At 32.7% G+C, this 9,755-nt stretch overlaps 1 protein-coding gene across 2 annotated transcripts in view; it reads right to left on the reverse strand.

Annotated features, from left to right (window-relative positions):
- LOC141455859 (neurotrimin-like) overlaps positions 1-5,076 on the reverse strand; it is a 433,945-nt gene extending 428,869 nt beyond the window's left edge. For both annotated transcript variants that reach the window (XM_074131299.1, XM_074131298.1), the window contains exon 1: positions 4,854-5,076. In XM_074131299.1, the coding sequence (XP_073987400.1) occupies positions 4,854-4,905 (52 nt within the window). In that variant the 5' untranslated portion in view covers positions 4,906-5,076. The remainder of the gene's footprint in view (positions 1-4,853) is intronic.
- Positions 5,077-9,755: the final 4,679 nt, after the last annotated feature.

Genomic DNA, 9,755 nt, shown 5'->3' on the forward strand with positions numbered 1-9,755 from the left:
AAAGCTGAATTAAAAACTGTAATACGAATCACTAGAAAGAAAGTTATTTATTCACAACGCCAACATAACTTCAAAATTGTATACAAATTATTAAAGTTATTTGAATAAAGAAACAGATTTATATTTCAACGTGCAGGTAGTTCACAATGTTGCAGCAAGTATGACTATTAACAATAAGGAAAATAAAAGAGATAAATAACAAAAAATATTTTTACTGAAAAGAATTTATTTCTTTTCAACCCATTTCTGCAATGAATTCGTCGGGAGTAAATGTGAGCTAGTGAATGTTATGAAAAGAGAAGAAAAGTAACTATAAAATAAAACTACCGGAAAATTCTAACGAAATAAACCAACTTCATGCTTGTCTACAGTGTTACTCCACTACATTTCGAAATAAATCAGTCGAGGAGTTCTAAAAATCATGTTTGCAAAGACTATTTCCCTACTTATTTTAACTATTACTTTCTAGGTAAGGAAGTAATTTCGTTGGGTAAGGAAAGAAAACACTAAGCCAGCTCCCCTATGTGAAATCTCCCCGAGGACGGTATGAACAGAAATACAATTTGGTCATAAAATATTCCACAAACGTGAGTACCAACAGGGAATTGTGCTAGGAATTCGCCTTCTTTGGTATTAAGGAATTACGGGGATTGCATGGAATACGGATGGATCGAGAACACCGGAGGGAACTGTTTTGGAGTTTTAGGGCCGAGAACCAGGCACTTAGCATATCTTCCAAGCGGAAATTCTCTCGATCGGGAGGTACTTTTGGTTTAACCTCAGAGGGGATTATCGGGAACGGGTGATTATCAATCTTTTCCGATAGCCATGTACCATCGTAGGCTGAACTCTTGTGTTCTTAGCTCAAAGTTGGTCTGGGAATATGTTATCAAAGTCAAGATAACATGGTTGGTAATGGTGGGTGTTCAGGGCACGTCGGCGTGGAGAGGAATGAGATGGACTACGCCTTGGCGAGGCGAGGCGCAGTTAAAAATGAGAAAAAGGATTGCAGAAGAACGCTCTGAACCTCCCTTTCTGGTCTGTAAAAGGCGAAAATCTTATGGGCAAAATAAATTAAGCTGCCTAAATAAAGATAAATTGTGATAGCTTTTCTCACAGGGCATTGTCTAATCAGAAAGCACCTGAAGAAGGAAAGTCTAAAACGCATTGGCACTTGTAGATTTTTTTGGGGGATACGGCGAAAAACTGGTGTGATGGCATTATTCAAGGAAAATTCAGACATCTGGAAAGTTACCATGTGCTGCAGGAGGACATATGATCCCTGGATACTCCTTAGATCCTGGAAGTTCTTGTTTAATGTAGATTACATTTACCGTTTTTCTAGAAAATTCTGATATAAATACGTTTATAAATTTCCTTTTCATAATGTGATTAGCAATTTTCGTGAAATTTAGAACTAGTTCTAGAAAAGATGGTTAATATATATTTCTTGAGAACAGTTTCAAAACATATAGTAGATCTAACTTTTCTTTGAACTCAGAATCATTTTATACTATTCAGGATACCTCAAATTTCTAGTAAAAACAAAATAGAATAAGTGTGCGATTGCAATAATTCCTCCTTCGAGAAGTAATATAAGTAAAAATGAGCCATTGGGGATTGCAACAATGAAGGAAAGTCCCGCCAGCGAATCACGCCAGTTATTTATTGATTTATTGATAAGAGAATTTTTGACATTAAATCCCAACTAAATCCCCTTTGAGCTTTGCAAAATGAAATGAGACGTTTGTAGTACAAAGTCCAGTTGAATAGATGGATTATCCGGAAATCCTATCATGTTCAATCAAATTATTTTCAATACCTTTCTCATATATGAGCATGCTCTGTGACGCCGGGTGATGGAGGGTATGGGGGGGGCGAGAATTATTTCTGAATTGTTCCGAAATTTCCATTCCTGTTAAGAACCAGTGCAACTGGTGGGAGATATTGCCACAATAACATTGGCAACAGAAATGCCACTTGCTGAAAAGTGTTAATATGGAAGGCAGTAACACTTGTGAACACAACTACAACTATCCCTTCTGATGCTGCACGTCAACTCAACTGACAGATCTGTTGTTGAGACTATTCCAAAAATTGCCACAATTCAGTGCAACAACCACAGTGTTAATGACAGAAAAGATGTTGACGAAGACAATTCTACATTATTTCTAACTACGTTGGTAATATCGGAAAACAGTTGATGTGTATTGAATCTTAACTGAACAATTAGAATTCAATCAATGGTAGAATAAAGTGATACAAAATCAGTGATAATTTAGTATCATCCTGGCTACTTGGTGGTGATTACTGAATATCATGGTCACTTTCAGTAATCACTCAAACATTCTAAGGACCAAAGGAAACTGAGAAAAAAAAAAAATTAGAAAATCCTCGCCCAAGTAATAAAGATTGAAATATAGTCATCGCGACCCTAAAAGGGTTTAGGCCAGAAGAAGAACCATTTCCGCATGAAGATTGTGACCATATAAAAATGCTTTAGTAAAATTCATTCATAAAATAAATTATAAAAGTTATTAAATTAATTCTTTGTTTAAAAAAAAAGTCCATTAAAAACCGTCCCATTCCTATAAAAATCCTTTAATGGAGTCTTCCCATTCTAATTCAGAGCTCAGGATATCCTACTTAAAAAATATGTATATATATTTCAGGGAAATAAAAATAATTGCTTTCATTATGCTTGAATATCATCTGTATTCAAACAAAAAAAATGTGAATTAAGCTCAGAAACAAGAAGAAGATCAATAAGCATTGCTCATGAGTGCGTTTTTTTGGAAAGCTAAGAACGAAAAAGATCTGAGTCTGATAAAGAAAAACTTTTCTAAGCTGAAACGTTTTCCAAATCATGTAGAACATGCTTCTTGTAAATAGGCAATGTGCAATAGGTTCAGGAGGCACTTCAAGCATTGTTCCTTTCACAATATCCCGTTTAAATGAGAAAATAAAACCATATTTTGAATTTGAATTAAATTTTTAAGGGCTTATAGTTTTCTACTACAAGATGTACATTAATGTCTGCTGCCCTTAAGGTAACAATATGTTGAAACCTTCCATAAATTTGAACATAGAAATGTCTTAAAATAATCCATGAACAGAATTAATTTACTAGAACGATTTAAGGAAGCCACGGAAATGATTTCTTTCATAGAATACCAACATTTATTTTACTATTTAAAACATTAATAGCAATTTCACAAAATAAATAAATTTAAAATTAAAACGATGGCAAGTGGTTCACAACTTTTTCTGATGGCATTTCTCCAGTTTAAAAAAAACAAAAAGAACCTCCCTAAAAAAATAGTAAAAGTCTCTAAAAATTTCTAAAATTGATTTTTTCCAGAATTATGAGAGATGGTGGTGATCATATTTATTAGAGAAACGCTTAGGTGGGCAGAAGTAGTTAATATTAATTAATTAATAATTTCTTCTAAGAAATTTCATTCCTTACAATTTTCCCAGCTTGTAAAAATTACAATCTTGCCCAGTTATTCCATGAGATTGAGTATTCAAGCAGTAGGATCATGGATTTCAGGAATAGTTGATAAATTACTCTCTTAAGTAAAAGTACAGTCTGTGTCTGATAAATTATAAAGGACGGAAAATTTGTGACTAAGATTCAGAATTTGAAGAAAATTCAACAACCAAAAGTACTTTATTAAATGGATTTTCACGTCTTTCCCAAGATTTTTCCCTGAAATCCCTCCAACGATATTCTTCAAACTAAACTTCAAATTTATATAATCAATTCCATGTGTGTAAATCAATAACTTTTATTTGATACTTTTTAGGATTTATTTTTTTAAGGCATTTTGAGATTAGATTTTAGATTCCCTGTAAAATTCAACCTTACAATATGTATAAAAATTAAGGACATTTCAAAATTTAAACTTATAAAAACCATATAAGTTTGAAGTCGAAGAGTTTTAGTAACAATACTAGTTTAAATTTTCACATCAATGTTTTTGTTTGATTTTCTTCTCAGGTTTAAAAGCTTTTGTTTGAATTATTTTTCATGAAAGCTGTTAAGCGGTTTCCTTCCGTTGTTTCTCTAAAAGGTACCTTTCTTTTTTTGTAGGAATGCTAATTAATATTTATTAAAAGTTCCATGTTTGAAGAGATTTTTTTTTAAGTTTGAACTTTGGAGGATCATAGAAAGGTTAAGTATTGTCTCCTCAGTTCTTAATTTTCTAATTTATTTTGTATATATATTTATTAACAATGTAAAATATGAACCAGTTGAGCTTTACAAAGCTATTAAATAACAATCTGAAATATTCAAAATTCATTTCAGTTTTTCACATCTCTTGTTAATTGTTGGGGCTCATGTTTACATGACAAATGTCCAGGGTATAGAGGAACTTTTGGAAGTTAGCTTGGTCATGTTCTCTGAGTACTTCTGTAAACCTGGAAAAACCAATGTAACATCCATCGCAGTTAAACGTATAGCTCCCCCCTTGGCCACCTTGGTCTACCAATCACATACAGAGATTAACTGATCATTTCAAATATTCTAATAATTTCATAAAACAATTGTTACAAATTTTTGAATCCAGAAGATTATTTAGAGAAGCACTGATAAGTATTTTTGATCAATTAGTAAAAATAATGTTAATTTTTATTTGAAGAAATCATGAGAATGAAATGTTTAGCTAGACATTTCTTTTTCTAAATTGGCTTACTTAAATAAAAGAATTTTTGTTAAAAGAATGATGATAATGTGTTTGGATTTTAAATTTAAAAAAAGAAAGAAAAAAAGATTGGTATTAATTTCAATTATAAAATAAAGTTTTATGAAAATTTTTTTGGAGAGAAAAAAAATGAGCATTGTTTACCTTGGACAAGTTGTAGAGAAATGGCAACTAGTAAAGTTATAAATATTGGCATTGTTGGAGTTATGGAAACATCGGGCAGCACGGTTATACTTTTCTTTGTTTTTAATTTTAAAAAATAAAAAAATACGTTAAAAAGTTTACGCTGAAAGAGTAACCATAGGCGGGAGAGACGTGTATTTAGACAGTTGCGCTTCTGGCGGGAGTCCCGAGTAGACTGCCGCCTCTTTGCTGCCTCACAAGTTGCCTCCACAGCCACCTCTCTCTTTCTCGTATAGTCCTCCCACTGAACTCACCCATCCCCAATACTATATATACACTGCCGTCTCCGACCTGGTGAGTGAGTGTGCAAGCAAAGGCTCCTCCGGAATCAATTTGGAACTACTAGCAGCTCCACAATCTCTCTTTCCCTCTCTATCTTTGTATATCCTGGTACTTCTTCTCACCCTTTCTCACGCCATCTCCTCTTACAGACGATTGACTTTAAACTCCTTCTCAACTCTCTTCTGCTCCTTGTTAGGACGAAAAGATCCAGCCTTCAGTCTCTATACCCAGGTCCCTCACGCCATCCGGACTGTATTCCTTACACACATAAATACACCTGCCTACAGTGAGCTGAAGAACTTCTAACTACTAGCCAGGCAAAAGGTACAATCCAGTTAACACACATAACTACCTCCAATTTCTATAGATTTATCATAATTCTATTAAAATATCCATTTTCACTCTGATATATTACCAATTATTATTTTTCAATAATAAAAGATCCTGAATGACACAAAAAAATAGATTAAGTAAGTAGAACAGTAAAAGAAGAGCGAGTAAGAATGAAAAATATTTAATCACAAATTCTTAAAACGCATTTTAAATCAGTAAACTGGCCAAATAAAAGAGAATATTAAAGTGAAATGATCAACAAATTGATTCCAAAAAAGGAAAAAGAAATTGAAAGCTTGCAAGATTAAATATTTAGTTCTTCAAATAAAAACAAAAGCATTTCAACTGAATTGAAAATGTTAAAACAAAATTTTCTAAGAACTCGAAATACCGTTTATTGTACTGCAAAACTGTAAAATTTTATTTAAAACGATTAGACTTTAAAAAACAAAAAGAGAGAATATTTTTTGCTTCTCTTAGGTTTAAAAAATGAATTTAACTTAATAAAAATATTCAAAACTAGACGAGATTTAAAAAGAAGCATGAAAGTGCATTAATATTACTTCAACTTCTTAAATAAACAATTTACTTTGATAATAACTTTCTTTTTAAAGTAGAATAATAAAATATTAAATTTCTTTCACTGTAAAAGAGAATGAAAAACTAGGTTTTCTTTGATAACAAAAAACAAAAAAGATTGTTCTTTTTTTTTTCATTTCAACTCAGCTCACCAATGAAAATTTACAAAATAACAAAAAAAATAAAAAACTTGAAACAATTATAAAAAGATGGCAACGTAATAAAAGAAAAAAGAGTTTTGTAAATTGTACTCACTCGACTTTCTCTCGGTACAATGCTCACGGTTTTTACGATTTGTAAAACATTATTATTTCATATTATATTATACAGTTTGAACAAACCTTAAATACATGAAATAATACTTTAGAGTAAAGCCTAAATCCTATTCGTCCCTTTATCATTAGTACCTTTTAACTGTTCTATATTAAGTTGATCATAATGACTGCTCAGTCCTTCTAAGGTTCGGTATGAGTCGTATCATCCAAGTAGATATCCCTACTTTGACGGAGTACATCTGAATATTGTTTGTTCTACAGTTAAGGACATTTCCTTCTGTCCATCCTGCTTGGAGAATATTATTGGAAAAGTCAAACAGCTTGCTGGGCTCAAGTACCGAATATGTGCGATTACAATAGATTTTTCTAGTTTTTTTCTCAGGAGAGCGAGCTCACTTCACGAGGGTTTAGGGCCTTTAGCTGTGAAAATCCTGCCGATTTACCCTGCACAATTATTTGGATTACCTACGATTTTGAGAGGAACAATAGTTGCTAATCAATGACGAGATTTCGAAATAATTTTCTATTTCACTCCGGCTAATAAAGGCGAATACCAAAATCTTGGCACCAGCTTCTACTTTCAGTACTGAGCCTCACATTCGTTATGAAACCTAAACGGCTTCTGAGCATTTGAGTTTCAATTAATTGAATTGTATTCTGATATGTCTGTCAGGTACAAGAAGAGTCTGTAATTAACTTCTCATCTTTCAGACGGTAAAAAAAAAAAATTCTGTTGTATAAACAACAAAAAAGAGAAATAATCATCATCTGAATTAGGGATAAAAAGAAAGTGGATTATTGAGGGGATGTGATTAGAAAACAAAATTTCCTGAAGAAGGACAAAGATTGGTAAAGCTAATAATTTCTCTCCTCTTTGGAAAAAAAAAAGTTCAATCGCAAAGAATGGAGGAGAAGTGTAGAGACCGTGGCCGAAGGAATGGGTCTAGAGGAGACCTTTAGAATTCGTCCTTTAGATGAATGGTGCTCAGATAAAGCCCTTTGTAACCCACTCTGCCCCTTACCGCCCCCGTATATATAATTCAATACTCTGTCTTCCTCTACCACTTTCTTACTCGCTAACCCACTCTCTCTATCTGGATAACTTCCTCATGGCTGGAGCTAACTAGACGGCCAAACCTCTTTTCCGCTTCAACAGGTACATTAATAGAGATTTTTTAAATGAATATTGAGAACAAGGCAAGAAGTGAAAACTAAAACGGATTATATCTACAAGCCCCAGAATAACTGTTATTATAAAAATAAATAATAGTTGAAAATAAGACGGTGGCTTAGGTGTGGGAATTAACCAAAACCAACGGAAATAGCAGGGAATGAAATAGCAGTAAGTTCTCTAAAATATGCCCTACAATTCTTATAAAAAGGCTTTTGATAAAGTTTATTTAAACTACAAATACTTTGATATAATATTCAACCCTCATACTCAGTTCTCATTGTAACATTCAAAAGCCTCTGACAGAACTTGTGCTGGTAAGATTATAAAAAAGGGATGACCCTTTCCAGAGTCGGACTTTTCTCTGACATCCAAGCGGCCCTAAGTGCCATCGTTTACTACGAAGTTCTGTTAGGTTGTGCTATTAATATGTACTGTTTCCATTTAATGAAAATTAATTTCCCAAACAGTATTGGACAAAATTTGAAGTTGTAGATGTGCTTAGTATAGTTAAATGCTGGATAATATCCAATCTGAGCAATAATTAACGATTCGAAAACCTTACGAAGCACACCCTAAATTCTTTTAAGACACCTATGAATCAGAGATCTTGAACCTGATCTTCTCAGTTCCTAAGCAGTCAGAGATCACGGAGGTACAAAAAAAGGTTCCAACTAGGAAGATTTGCAAAAACAAAAATTGAATTTTACTGATTCCTGCCATGTTGCTAGATGATTGATTGCACTATTATAAGCAGCGTCACCAAGAACTTCAAATATGTTTTCAATTTTAAAGTTATTTCTTTCGCTTCTAAAATCCCAAAATTGTTTCCAAAAAAAAAATGTTTTTGTGATAAAAAATATATTTGGAAGCAATCAACAAGCCAAGTTAAATGAAAAGTAGGAGACGAACATTTTTATTACGGTTAGATTCTCTTCACCAAACTCTGATTACGGAGGCAATGGTGATACTTGGCAGGGACGCAATAAACGTACACCCTACGATCGATAAAATCAGCGATATTTATGAAAATCGTACCAGTTATTTTCAAGAAAGGTGGATATAAATTTCTATCGGCAAAGTTAACATCGCCGAAGAAAATTATGGAGCGAATTCTAATAAACTCAGTTCTCCTCCTGTAGAAGCAAACTTCTTTACAAATTTGACAAGCAAAGCGCTTTTAAAGTTCCAAACTACAAATCCTTAGAATTTCTACAGAACTCTACAAAATTCAATTTTCTAGCCAAAAAGTTCTGATGTAGACATATTTCTTTAAAATTTTAAGTTTGAGATCTTGCGAGTTTTTATTTGAATGAAATACTTTTATTTCGTACAAACATTAAATTCAATAACGAATTTCCTGCTAAGTGAATTCCTTCTCAATTTGACCCGATTACAGCACATCCTGTCATAAAGAAGGAAATTAGAGAGACTTTAGCTCAAAGGAAGTAAATAAAAAGTTGAAAAGGTAGAATTACTAAACAACTAATAATTTACTACAGTAGAATGTTTAATGATATATTTTACACAGAATGCAAATTACAGACTACCTTAAACAATATTAATCAATATCCGCTGTGGTTCCAGAATGGTCTAATGGAGCAAAAAATCTAAAATAATTATTTTCTGTCGGAAACAAAATATCTTGAATGACGTAATAAGACTTTTATTCTTATTTTGTTTTACACACTGTTTTGTGGCTGGTGAATAAATCTTTAATAAATAAATAAAAAGTATTGACTATTTTAATATTTGTTAGCATATTGTTGAATCAGTAAAAGTTAGATTGATACGAACTTTAAAGTAGAGAAATGTGTAAATATCACTGGCCAGCATTTATTTTATAATTAGGTATATAAGGAGTTATTAAAGAACATAATTTGATATAGCAATCAAGGAATGGTGGAACAAAAATGAATGTTTGGGTTAATAGATTCTTTCTGCAACTTTTTGTATCATATTGTACTTTAGAAGAAACAAATTTACACATTCGATTCAATAAAGGAAAGGTCTATCGTCACAGAATGAAACTCTGCGAAACTTGTTAGGTACAGGATAGGATGGGCTGGCTATTCATTTAGAAAGGTGGAACCTGAAATCCCAAGAAAGATTTAGAAGAGTAGGGCCAGGACAAAAGGACCTGCAGACTGGCGATAAGTGTGCAATAGGAATGACACCAAAGGAATTTGCTGAGTTACCCTAATTATTGGAGAGGAGCATCTA

The sequence above is a fragment of the Rhodnius prolixus genome, unplaced genomic scaffold, assembly GCF_049639745.1.
Source record: "Rhodnius prolixus isolate KJV_2025 unplaced genomic scaffold, Rpr scaffold_4, whole genome shotgun sequence".
In the NCBI taxonomy this organism is placed as follows: Eukaryota; Metazoa; Arthropoda; class Insecta; order Hemiptera; family Reduviidae; genus Rhodnius; species Rhodnius prolixus.